At 45.9% G+C, this 13,543-nt stretch overlaps 2 protein-coding genes across 8 annotated transcripts in view; one reads left to right on the forward strand and one right to left on the reverse strand.

Annotated features, from left to right (window-relative positions):
* Positions 1–13,543, forward strand: part of Dgk (diacyl glycerol kinase 1) — a 555,078-nt gene that overhangs the window by 334,513 nt on the left and 207,022 nt on the right. The gene's annotated exons all lie outside the window — the stretch shown is intronic.
* The window catches only part of LOC135910093 (nose resistant to fluoxetine protein 6-like), a 64,044-nt gene that overhangs the window by 30,625 nt on the left and 19,876 nt on the right, over positions 1–13,543 (reverse strand). For all 3 annotated transcript variants that reach the window (XM_065442116.2, XM_070537793.1, XM_065442115.2), the window contains exons 3-5: positions 3,565–3,755; positions 2,688–2,793; positions 107–188 (exon numbers count right to left, since the gene is read on the reverse strand). In XM_065442116.2, coding sequence (XP_065298188.2) covers positions 107–188; positions 2,688–2,793; positions 3,565–3,755 — 379 coding nt within the window. The remainder of the gene's footprint in view (positions 1–106; positions 189–2,687; positions 2,794–3,564; positions 3,756–13,543) is intronic.

The raw sequence follows: 13,543 nt of genomic DNA on the forward strand, positions 1-13,543 counted from the left end.
TGTTTTCCCACGGGTCTGCTACACTGCAGACGATAGAGCAGACGTCTCAATGGATGCGTTCGCTTTTCGTGTGCATAGTGAGCGGGTGTCGAGGCGAGTCACTTACATGACAAAGATGGACGGCTCGTCGGCCGGAACATTGTAGTCGCAGGCGGAAACAAAGCTGGACAGCTTCCACTCCGACAGTGCTGCGAACGTCGCAGAGGAAAGTTCCTCAGCTGAAGCACACCAACAAATGTCATCTCGCTTTGGCGCGGCCTTGTTCGTGCTTGCCTCATATTTATTGGGACAGCGGAGCAAGATTGGAAAGAAAGTTTCAGAAAAATAAAAATAAGAAATGTGATTGCTTCGATATTCTCTCACCCTCTAAGCTCTCTTTCACTTGCATTTTTCTTTCCATTTTTCTTCCAAGAAAACTAGAAAACTAGAGGAGTGCTACAAATAACGGTAATGCCCAGGCACCTCATAGGTTTCTGCGTGTTTCTGGTAGATTTCTACAACACTATCCTTTGTTTTTTGGAAATTCATTCTCGATTTTCTTTTTATTGTAGTAGAATGCTCTTCGAATTCACTGGGTTTCTTTGAGTTGGGACCTGAATAACTGCAATTGACACGGACACCTCAAAGAAATTTTCGTACTAATAGAGCTATAGGTAAGCGGCTATTCGGCGGATTTATTTGTAGCTTTGAAGCAAAAAACCAATTCGTGTGGCTTGGCTATACTGATATATATCTTTAGATGGGAAGGAGGTGTTTGGCACATACCACAATTCTATTTCTTGACCTAGAAATCTCGAAGAAGAGGTGGACATTCCTTCTACAAGGACCCAAAATTCATTATCGACAAGCAACAAAATTGCACCGAGTTTGAACTAATTACTTTGCGGCGCTCATTGCAATTCACGTGTCGCAATATTTCCTTAACAAAAATAAAGGGAACAAGCGCATTTTTAACTCAAGTATAAAGGCGCATTTCTCGAAACTGGTGTCATCATTTGGGCTTTGTTCCAAACGGATATGCCTTCCAAACTCACCGGCTACAATTCGTAAATTGAAAGGTGCTCCATAAAGTAATTAGATAAAATATTAATTAGAACAATTTTGTTGATCAGTCAATTAGCTATCTAAATTTTTGTGAAAGTAATGCTCACCTGAGGAATTGACTTAAACGATTATAATTGTGCTTTCTGCCGCATTCAATTTTTAAAATATTCTCGTTAGTCTAAAAAAAGAGAGAACGTGACATCCCTATTATTGTAGAAATTTGAAACACAGGCAGTAACACGAAGGCATCACACTATTCGCAACATGTGCGGATGTGCACTTCTTGTTTCATAATATTGAATTAAAAAAGCGAAAAACGAAGAACATACAGGGAGCTCACCAGAAAAATCTACGCGGCGTATGCCGTTCAGGAAAAGATTGCAATGCGTGAGCACATCGTCCTTAGCACTGCTGAACGGCGTGATTAGTGTTCTTTGCTAAAAAGTTCTCCGATTGCTTACTCATCTTCTGGATACCGCAGCCACTGTTTCTCTTCCTTTTGTTTCACACCTCTGTAGTTAAACCGCCGCAATGAGTTATTTAGTCAATATTACTCCCAATTATTTGTGTCGGTGTGCCGCTTTTTGAATACTCGTGCTTAGCGCCATACCAAATTTGTGCCAGCAGTTTTAAGAGTGTACGATGATGTGCATTTTAATAAAATATTTGTAACGTCTTAGTGCCTGCCTACAAGATTCGCTGTATTTCGTTCCGCGTTCCCTGTATGGGGTGTTAATAAAATGGCCATCCTTGAAATTCGGTGTAACGATGGCCAGGGGCTGGCTGCTTATATATGCACTGCAAATGACTCAATGACAAGTGCGAACTGAAAACAAACGCCAGAACACTTATGGTCATATGTTTGTATATGGCAGACAGGATGATGCCTTAAGGAACACATACGTGAACACAGCGACAGCACATCTCTGCAACCCTGCCCGCCATTGCAACAGTCGCTATAATATGTTTTTAAAGGAACAGTGGCAATTTGTGTTATTATGTACACCTATATCTTACTTATTTCTTCTTTTTCGATAACCTGGTTGTGGTTTGCCTGCAAATTTGATACCTTATTTTTGGTTTTATGCGTATTTCCAACATGTGTGGCTTGTCCTCAGTTATCCATTTTTGCCTTCACTGGACAAGCGTTTAACGCATTTCTATATTACTGTTTGATTCTCGTTTTGTATATTCCGCCATCCTATCCAAACCCTTTGTCTTCTTCGGCTGTGTACATCTACGGGCCCTTTGTACTAAGTGTCTTAACGAGTGCACTTCATTTATAATCGATACAATTAAGTGCATCGACATTAAATGCTCGTATTGTGCCTGTGAGTGTGCGCATGCGTGTGTGTGCGTGTGTCATTTCCGCGCGTCTGTTTATTTAATAATCAGACGTGTTAAAAATCTGGCAAGTGAAAAGTTCCAAAATTTTTGATTTCATCAATTATATATCAATAAACCAGGAGTCCCAAATGTAAAGCGGTCTTTGAGCAAACAGCTTCGAGTCATTTGCAGCGCACGTCTAAGAGTCCAATATAAGGTTTGGCCTGACAGTAGTGGCAGTTCGCGCGAAAATGTTTTCAACAAGGCGGCATCCGGGAGTCCATTTTTTTTTTGAGAAATATTGAGCAGTCAGCCACCTTCGTTCAATATGGTCGTGAAATCGTCGTCGTTGCACGATGATGGGATGCAGGCGCCTATCTTCAACGCCGACTGCTGGAAGGCGAACATCTTAGCATTCTTTTGCTGCAACGTAAAGGAAACGGGAGTTGGTTATCGCACGGGCAGGCACACCACTATACGAATAAATTTCTCGTTACAAAAGCTACACATCCAAATGCGATTTGCCTTACGCCGAACTAATTTGCTGTGCAAGACAACTTCTGAAGCCTTCCCGAAATACTGCACCTACGCCCTAGCATAATGGCGTTGTCACACGGCCAATTTCGATCGCAATCGAGTCGGATTCGAATCAAAATTTGCCACCGTAATTTGCTTCCTCCCGCAGCTTGCGCAAAGGGGCCGATCGTGGTAGAAAATTATGATCTGAATAGGGCTCGGTCGCGGTCGAAAGTGTCCGGGTAACGACGGCATAAGCCGAATAGGAAGGGTTTGAGCAAAGCTGTCGGTACCACGTCCAGGCACAGTCTAAAAGACGCACGGATTTGTAATTCACGTATAGCATGTCGAAAAGCCCTTCAAATGGCCAAGGTGTTGAATGGCCACCAGTAAGGGTGCCGATTGTAGCGCATAGTCAACCACGGTTATGTTCGCCCTCACCGTCTGTAGTGAAAGCGCGAAGTTGACAAGAAATTTTGCGTTAGCACTATAACTCGGCTCTGTTAGTGGCGTCGTGCATTTGACGTCGCTGCTTTTGCTTGGAAGGTAAGCAACTGGAGTATTAGCGCCGCTGCAACCCTTGTGGCAATCGGTCGCGTGAAAAGGGCCCCAGTAGTTTCACACCGATATATTCCGTGGTAGTGTAAAACGGCAGCGGAATAATGTGGCCACGCTTACCTCTTTCTGGCTGATCTCCGGAAAAGAGGGCAGCGGATCGGCATTGAAGACATAGAGCGAGCAAAATTTCCTTGCGACGACGTCGCCTCTCTCGTCAACGATTCCCGCAGCGAAGCACTCTTTGTGCGACCCGATCTCGGCCAAGGAACCATGGAGAACTCCCGTCGGGAAGGAGCCATGCGAGTCCAGCACTGAGCAGAGAAGCCATGGAAGATTAACCACAAGAATTTATTCAAGCGCTGATTGATTGATTGATTGATTGATTGATTGATTGATTGATTGATTGATTGATTGATTGATTGATTGATTGATTGATATAGGTCCTAAGGTCCAAAATTGCACAGTGCTCTGTGAGAGATGCTTCGTGAATAATTTTGGCCAACTATGGCTCTTGATCCCTGCAAATGTTAGTTATCGAGCGTTATTGCGTTGCGCCTACATTGTAACATTGCCGAGGTCAGGAATCGAACCAACAACTTCCTTCTCAGCGGGAAAACCCCATTATACACCGAACCATGACGCTGGGTAAAGTCGATGTTCTTTTCTACTGCTTTACTGTACTTCTCAAGTGTGTATTGGTATAGGTGGCTCTAATGTAGCCTCCCTTCCCATCTCTGTGCACTAATTAAGCAACAACAACAACAAGGTGTAAACCGTTACTTCAGATTGGTTAATTGGTGGGATAGCTTATGTGCCATTTTATGCAACGAGGGTCATCCCTGCTCATGTTCTCTGCTTCCTCTCCGTACAAATTTAGTGCTCCCATTTTCACATAAGGTCAACCACAACCTTTCCCGTCCAGGTGTAAGCATGAAATACCCGTGGGCATGTGCGTGTCAGTGTGGTAATTCTGGCGCGTTCTTCCCTGAAAGGTTGTCAACATCAGCCAAATGTGCCACAACGGATGTATATATTGCTCTATTTATCTGTAACTTAGTACGTGAGTTCCTAATTTATTGTTCTTTAAGACGGCGTACTTTAGGTCATAGCGCTCACAAATCACCATAGGCGTTTTGAACGCAGCGGGACGTGAGCGAAGCCAGAAAAGCGGAGAGAATGCTTGTTTTGACATAGACAGGCGATTTCTTCCATATTGTCTGTGGCGTAACTCTAGCTGTGAGAAATGTTAACGGATCCTGTAATAATTTCAATCCTAAAATTCGTGGACGACTTTTGAGTTAGGAGCAGTTGCCTTAGCCGAGCGCTCTGTGAGCCACTGTTACAAATTGAATGTAACATGGAAGGGTTTGAACAGTGGACATTTAAAACAATTTCAAGGAGATATCTGGACATTACAACTGGAAAAGAATAACTGAAATACCGGAAGTCCGTTATGCAGCAGCCCCCAGGGTTCAGGCAAAAGTATTGACTTTTTGGCCTTAGCCTTTCTTACTTAAACAACAAAAGTGATTTTTTTTCAATGGATGACTTTCAAGCTACTATTATTATTATTTAAGGACTGATCTTACTGTCAGGGGCGCGACGTCGAACCCTTTGAGCAATTTAACCGACTTATTTAGTTCTTATGCGTGAATGGAAGCAGCGAGGAAATGATAATGCACGACAGGGCGTGATTTCATTTCCTGCTTGGTAAAATGCGTGTTGACACACACACGCATGCACCTGCACGCGCACATACGAACAGACACACATGAAAGCTTGGCAAGTCGATATGTGGTGCTTTCTTTTTCTCTTGTGAAACTATTCGTAAAATTAATATGCAGATCTGTCACAAAAACGAGACCGAACTGCGCCAACGCGTGGGCAGTGTTCAGAGAAAAGAGCAAGAGAGGGAGGACAGGAAGACAGAAAAGGCGGAGCGGGGAGCAGCGCATTTTGAGTTGTTATTCAAAGCCTGCACGAAGGAAGGTTGCCAGCCCTTAGGCACGCGCGCGTTCTCTTGCGTGCCTTCGATCAGCATAAGCTGCTTAGCGAGCAATTACGTTCCCTACTTGGCCAAGCGCTCGCCAGCCGCCGCGGCCAGACGCATAATCCTGAGTGCACGGCTTTTACCTCGCACCCTTGTCTCCTCGTTTAAGCGCTCGTGCCGAATAAAACTGCGTAAGCTTGTAAAGAAGCCTGACGGTCGCAAACGATAGTTCTTGTCGCGAGATGACTTAAGATGTACAGGGAAAGCTGCGTTTTAAGCAGGGTCAGTAGAGGCATATGCTTTTACATGTAATGCGCTTTCGTGGCGGCATTCGGCTACTCACGGCTAGATGGAGAATGGTTGAAACAGATGCCCAATTCCCAAGTACTGTAATGCCTGTAATACCATTGAGTATCCGTTAACGGAGGTGCTCGATACGTAGCCAAGTCACAATTGAGAGAAGCGAGACAAACCTAACGAAAAAAGATGAAATGTCATTCTTAATGAACGCAGTCGTGCCTGAAGACGCGATTCAGCACCCACGTGGTTATTCATGAGTGCCAGATTTGCATGTTGCCACATGCGCGAAGGTATTAGTATCACGCTATCTGTGTCAGCAATTTGTAAGAAAAAAAAAACGTCTGACAGTAAGCTATCGCTGGCGCAATCGGTGGCAATGGCTGCCGCTCTCCAGAGCTTCTAGAAGCGCCAGAATGGTCCATTTTATGTTTTGACAGACTCGGCAATCCGAAGGCAGTGTCACTGTGTCCTTCTTGAGGAGCAGTGAGCAAGTTCGTGCTATGTTAGACGTGCAACCACGTCACCATGAACCCGACACTTCCTTCCAATACACCATGTGTAAGATTACCTATGTAGCTACAGGTGAACTGTCGATATGAACAGAGGGCCTATCTCGGTGACAGTAGATAATGCCGCCCATAGACACAGCTAGGCTCAGCTAAAATTTTAATTTCGGAGCACTTTTTCGCGATGGCGGACAAATATTTCCGCACCAACTTAGCTGCAGGAATCTCTGGTGATGCTAAGTTGTAAAGGGCTAAGAAAGCACATTACCGTACGCATACGCTCCCAACACGTTTACTTTCGCGTATGCTCCGGCAATGTAGCATGATTGCTTTCGCGCATGGGCTTTAATTCATCCGTTTCTCTTTCCATCTACCTCCCATTGCCTACATCATCAGTGCAGTGTATCAAAACAACTGCTCTTTTCCGCAGAACCTTCCCACTCTATCTCGCTTTCTCTCAGCCGCCAGTTGTGCACACATTTCAAATAAGTGCGGGGCCGAGAAGCGATAAACTTTCTTGAAAACTGAGCATTTGTCGAAGCATGCGTGACTCCGTGCTTCCTGGTTTACGACGATGGCGCCTGGCAGCGAGCGCCCCCTGTGGACAAGGGCTGTGAGCTTGCCGCCAACCGACGCCAGTTCTTCTTGCATTCCTCGACTATGTCTGTTTCCTCGGCCACTGGTAAAGCTCCATAGCAGCTTCGTATAGGGGCGAGTGTAAGCCAGGAGTTCAGAACGGACACAACCACTTATATTGCGAATGCCGATACAACATTATAAAAAAAAACTAAGGTATTAGGTGCTTCAATTTTCACGCATGGGAAAAGCTTTTCTCGCCGTTTTGCAGCTTTCGTAGAGCTGTTCTGTGACGTAGGTTGAAGATAGCTCCGTTTTCGAGAAAGGCTATGGCGCGTATGCAAAAAAAAAAAAAAAAAACAGCAAGTCGTGACTCCTCTCACCATGGCCTAATTTGCTACCGAGCAACTTGTTACTTCTTGTTACTCCTGTACAACTTGTTACAGGGGCTCGTTACTAAAACGAACGCCGTTTATTCAGACAGAGAAAGAGCGGATATGCAAGCAAACCTGAACTGGTCATTAACACCAGGGGCAGATACGATATTGTTCGTTCTTGTTTTGCTTGACAAGTCCTTCTGGTGATTTACAAGCATAGTTAGAAAAAGGTGAACCCAGAAATTAAGGCAATAATAAACATTAAATGAATTATTCCTAAAAATATCGAGAGCAAAATGTTAACACTAGGCATTTTCATAGAATTTTCCAAAGCTTTTGATCCTATAACTACGAAACCCTATTTGCAAAATTAGAGCAAAATATTATAGCATTATATAACAGTAACTTCCTTCCACATGTTGATAATTGTAGCCTGTTGAGAGGTACGACATCGCAAACAAACATTTGTTTGTTTAAAACACTACAAAAGAAAGCAGTCAGTCATATTATTAATGCTCCATTTGACGAACATACACTCGAAATATTCCGCGTTCTTAATGTGTTACCTAATTAAAACATTTATTAATATAATTTTGTCTTGAGTAGTAAAAAGTACTTTTGGCCTATCAATACAGTTTTCAGAAAGTTGTTCAGCCTAACTGAATCAACGGAAGCGTCGTGCGAATTTAGAAACCGAAATCAGTGTATGTTGCCTTTCTCAAGAACTAAATAGGGTTTGAAAGGATTGCAGAAGCAAGTGCTGAGAATATTAGACTTGTTATATGCTTCTCATACTGAGGAGAACACTTTTACAAGAAAGACGTTTAATACAAATTTAATAACGAACTGTAGACGTTGTTAGGGTCGGCCTGCAGGGGTACTGCTCTGCAAAGCTATTTCAGCCCGCTGAACATGCTTCGATCGACCCGCGGTGCTGGCGCCCTTCGGAGAACCAGCTAGGACGACAGCGCTAATCCACCATGCGCCTCGTTCGGAGATACGGTGACGACAGCAGGGCGGGCCACGTTTGTCACCCAACGTATCGTTGGTTGATTTGCCGGGTCGTCATGGTCTCTCTGCAGCAAGAAGATCTTTCCCTAACAAAAGGGGGCTTTGCGGTACGGGAGCCCCAGGATTCGTCACAGTCTGCTGACACTCGTGGCAACTACAGGAGAAAGGCAGCTCTGGAATTCAGAGGCGCAAAACAATGGGCAACCGGCACCCGCGCTGCGGGGGTTAGCTAGGGGAACCGACGCGCCTTTCAAGACTCAAGATAATGGACAACCGGCGGGTCAACTTCGATGACTGGTCGAACGGTTCTCTCACCTAGGGAACTAGGGACCAATTGAGTGTTTATAAGCAGCTGTTGTCGGCTGCTAGAGGGTGCTCGTCTGTGTGCTCGTCTGTGTGCTCGTGATTGTGCTCGTGATTGTGCTCGTGAGCAGAGTACGCGTGCTCGTCAGCGTGCTCGTCAGTGTGCTCGTCAGTGTGCTCGCCCGAGTTGTCTGCTCGTAAGCTGTGTGCTGTATGCTCCTCTTGCGTGCTCCATTTGGGAGCCACGCTAGGCTGTGTAAATGTATCTCTTGTTTAAAATGTAAATACTGCGAATTAACCTTGTACGCCTAGTTCCTCCCAAGTTCCTCTCTACGACCTTCAACCCTTACAAATGGTCGCAACGGCCAGATCGTCCGACAACTCCTACAACTGTATGCCAGCGGTGGGATCGTCAGGCAACTCTAATAACGTTTATGGAAATACAATTCGCAATTCTGGTTACCATATCTCGAACCTCTTTCTGTTGTCTCTTTAGTTGCGCATATATTTTATTTACCACTGGATAATCCCGATATTTCACAATAAATACCTGTGTAGCGTAAATATTCACGCATGTATAAACATTTGTTTATCGATTGTGCACGAAGAGTCTAATATACGATATGGGCGGGTAAAGATGTTTCTTAAATATATATATTTATATATGTAGAAATGCGGATATGTTTGGTACTTCTGTAATCTATTTCTCGATGTTGTATTCGCTGTAACTGGTTGTTACAGCTGTTGCGCAGCTTTTTGTTTTTTGCTTTTGCACATTTTTCATCTTTCTTTTTTCTTTGTGGAAAGAAAGGAGAGAAAAGGGGGGGGGAAAGTTGAAATTTAACTGGTATGATACAGCTTTATTAAAGAGGCATGGGTCATCGGCCTATTAAGGTTAATGGAGAGTGGTGATCGGGGGAGACTTCAATGCACTCCGTACGGAGTGGGGCTACGACAAGGACTCCGCTTGAGGCACCGCACTAATAGGTGCAGCGGAGCGAGCGAGCCGGGTTACTTCTGCAGAACAACCTTACTACCCAACTCGTCATGCAATACACCCGCAGCAGCGCAACACGACATCTGTCCTGACGTGGGCGCCCCAAGGAGTTGTGCGGGAATGGCCGCTCAGACACTATGGTAGCGACCACTACCCTATCTGGATGAATCTTTATAAAGCCGCCATCCGAAGACTCAGGCGTCAAATTCGCACTATTGATTGGGCAGCCTTCGGGGAAAAGATAGATAGATAGATAGATAGATAGATAGATAGATAGATAGATAGATAGATAGATAGATAGATAGATAGATAGATAGATAGATAGATAGATAGATAGATAGATAGATAGATAGATAGATAGATAGATAGATAGATAGATAGATAGATAGATAGATAGATAGATAGATAGATAGATAGATAGATAGATAGATAGATAGATAGATAGATAGATAGATAGATAGATAGATAGATAGATAGATAGATAGATAGATAGATAGATAGACAAAAGGGAAGGAAAAACAGGGAGGTTAGCCAGTGTAAGTACCTGCTGGCTACCCTGTGCTAGGAAAAGCGGTAAAGGGAATAAAAGGAGAAAGAAGAGAGAAAAAACAAGAAAAATTCACACAGTAACGCGCTGTTACGCGCAACAGTAGTCAAAGGCGGTCGTACAATTCACATGTACTTAAAATCTTGAGCAAGCCCTTAAGGCCTTGAGTGCCAAAACTCGTCTGGACCAGTGTCCTAGAACTTTCTCTTCTGCGAAGGGGCGACTGTCCAGTTTTTCGAGCGCGATCAGGAGCACTTTTCTTGGCATATTGTAACGTGGACAGTCACAGAGCGAGTGCGCAATCGTCTCTTCGCAGCCGCAGGTGTCGCAAGCAGAAGGAAAAGATAGACAACTACGAGCGATCGCTGCCGTTGGTGCATGGTACGCTTGCAGTGGGTAAGCCGCACAGCTGCACGGGATCTTGAAGGCAACATCGACGTTCCTTCACCTGACGCCCATCCACTTAACTTGTGGGACCGCAGGAGTTTCAAACCAGCTACCGCGCCAACGGTCGTTGCTACAAAGACTTGGTCGAAACTCGCCAGCTCACTAGTGCCGCACGAAGCTATGGTCGCAAACTCCATCTGGACCGTTGTGAAGAGCACTGTGCTTCTTTGAACGAACACACGGGTTTCTCAAAGATGTGGTCCACCTTTTGTGTCATCAATGGTAGCGGAAGCGGGGGCAAGCGCCACAGAACACAAAAGTCATCCTGCTAGCCACCGGGTTAAGAGTTTCAAGATGAAGCGGCACATACTATATTTCCACAACCGGCAGAACCCCCAGTGCCCGTTTTGTACCAACGTGACCCAGTACTCTTCGAAGAGGGCATAAATTCCCCCTTTTAGCAAGAGAGAATTGCTTGGCGCCGCGGATTGCACCAGATCGAGACGGCCTAACATGGTTGGCAGTTTTGAATCTAGTTGATAATAATCTGAATGGCCTACTTGTGTTGACCGACGACGTCTGGACCACAGATGTACTGCCCGACGACTAGAAGCATCTAGTTGTGGTGCCTATTCCTAAGTCTAGAAAGACACCTGACCGTTTGATGCACCTGTGTCCTATCCCACTCGAATTCTTCTTGTGCAAACTGTCGGAGCGCATGGTTTTGGCTCGCATCACCTGCCGCCTTGAGACAACGGGATGGTATCATCCGCTTCAGATCGGATTCCGTCAAGGCCTGTGCACGCACGACAGTTCGTAGCTTCTGCGCAAGACTACGCACCTACCTCGTCGCAATCAGGATGTAGAACCCGATCTCTTGGTGGCAGTTCACTTAAAGAAAGTATTTGACACTGTAACGGATGAAGCGGTGATAGACTCTACTCGCGCAGCAGGGCTAACTGGCCGCCCACTTAACTTCATGAAGGGTTTCTTGGAGGGCCGCAACATTGAAGTTAGCATGCAGGGCACGGCAACAAGGCGCTACAGTAATGCGGTAGGCGTGCCATAAGGAGCCATCGTTTTCTAGAGGTTCTTCAATATATCAATGGCCTGCCTGGTATGGCAGCTCGAGGAAGTGGATGAGCTGCATTTTAGAATCTACACAGACGACATTACGCTGTGGATGTCTTGCGAGGAAGGAATCATCGATCAAGTGGTCGCACTGAAAACAGTCCTGGACATGACCAAAGCATTTCTGGAAAACACGAAGATGAGTTCCTATCCCGAAAGGCCTCATACATCACCATTAGTGGCCACGACGAACACCGCCACAAAATGACCTTACACTTCGTGGGCAGGCCCATCCACCCAGTGACTGAAGGCTATGTGAACATTTTTGGTGTGCCAGTAGCAGCAGATGGTCGGCCCTACATATGGGTCCGGCAATTACCTACAACTTGGCGCCGTATCCATCATTTGATACGGGGAATACCGTGGCTCCTTGGAAGGGCCGGAACCAAGACAGCCTGCCCTTCTGTCCTGGCTATGCTGGTGTCCCGTCCAACGTACGGAGCGCTTGCGCACAGACTGACGAAATAACACGTCTAGCAGCTGGAGGTGCTGTACAACGAGACACTCCGCGTTGTCAGCGGGCTGCCGCACCACGCATGGCTGGATGATCTGCGACGCTTGAGCAGTTTTCAACACATTATCGAACATCGGCCCTATGTAGATCAGCTCCGACGCCACTCGACTTGCCAGGGCCGTGCTTTCCTACGCGCTGTTGGCGAAACCCAGCATTTGGAGTTGGAGCCTAACCACTGACGCCACCTTGGGAGACACATACGCAACTAGTCGACTCACGACCTCTGCCAGGGCATATGCACCCGCGCCGCCACCCAGAGGGCAGAAAGTGCTTCGCAAATCTTCGCATGGAGAGCCTAGCCAGCTCTTGTGCCACTCCCTTTTACGTGAAAGCTTCCTTCCACACGACGCCCGGTGGTACGCTAGCGGCAGTTGGAATACACCGCCTCGACGCTGGAACCGCGCGCGCCCATGAGTACGTGTTTGGTAAGCAAGAGCCACCAGGAGCCCTCAATCACGGTCGATGTGCTGACTGTGAGTGACGCACTGCACGAAGCCCTCGAAGAGCCCCCACGTACTTCGCAAATTACAACATATACCGGCAGTCAGGCGGCGGTGCACGTATCACGCACCCCCATCCTGATCCCATCGCAATGAAGATAGCAGAAAGTTGAAATAATGCACCGGTCGTGGGCGGAATGGTTGAATAACTTTCTCCAGGCAGCTGTAATTGAGCAACGTGTCCCCTAAACATCTGCTATTTCCAATTGCCGTTCTCTCCTGTTAAGCGCACTTCGAGAACATGCGGTTGTTTTTCATTCACGTCTGCCAAAGTCTGGCCCATAGAAAGGCGTCGTAAGACATAGCTTAAGTCAACGGGACATTAAAAGCACCTGCTCGAGTTTGGTCGCATTGCGAAAACACTGAAAATCTTTGTCATTTCCCGTTTCTTGTGCTTTTTAAAGCCGTGGTTATCTGGGCACCATCTATTTTTATAGAGTGCGCAAAAGAAAGAAAGAAAGGAAGAAGGAAAAATAGAGTGGGGAACCGAAACTTCACGTGCGTCTTTTTATACATGTGTTTTCGTGATCTTCGAAAGGCCCCCGGCAGCGATGACGTGTCATCCGCACGCGCTGAAGGACCATAAGTTGCGCATTTGGATCATGTTTCCAGAAGCCAGAACGAAAAGTAAACCACAAAACTACAAAGTTGTTCGTTTGCTACCGGCTGGGACTGAGACGAATTTGCTGTAGTAAAACCGGATTTCACTTGAGTTCTGCCATCTCCAGAGTGTCTTGCTCTGTGCAGAAAAAAAGGTAAATAAATTAACAAAAGCGATGGCCCGATTAAACATTTCATAGCTAGAACACCTGAGATTGAAAGCAACCCTGGTGTGACTCGCAAAGCGGCCGACAAAAGAAAAGTTTATATAACGCCGTTAGGTGCTTATTCGCGGCAGCTGAGCCATGTGGCAAGCAAGTTTATAAAAAAGATGGAACACGGAAAAAAAACACAAACAGA

The sequence above is a fragment of the Dermacentor albipictus genome, chromosome 4 (genome assembly GCF_038994185.2).
Source record: "Dermacentor albipictus isolate Rhodes 1998 colony chromosome 4, USDA_Dalb.pri_finalv2, whole genome shotgun sequence".
NCBI lineage: Eukaryota > Metazoa > Arthropoda > Arachnida > Ixodida > Ixodidae > Dermacentor > Dermacentor albipictus.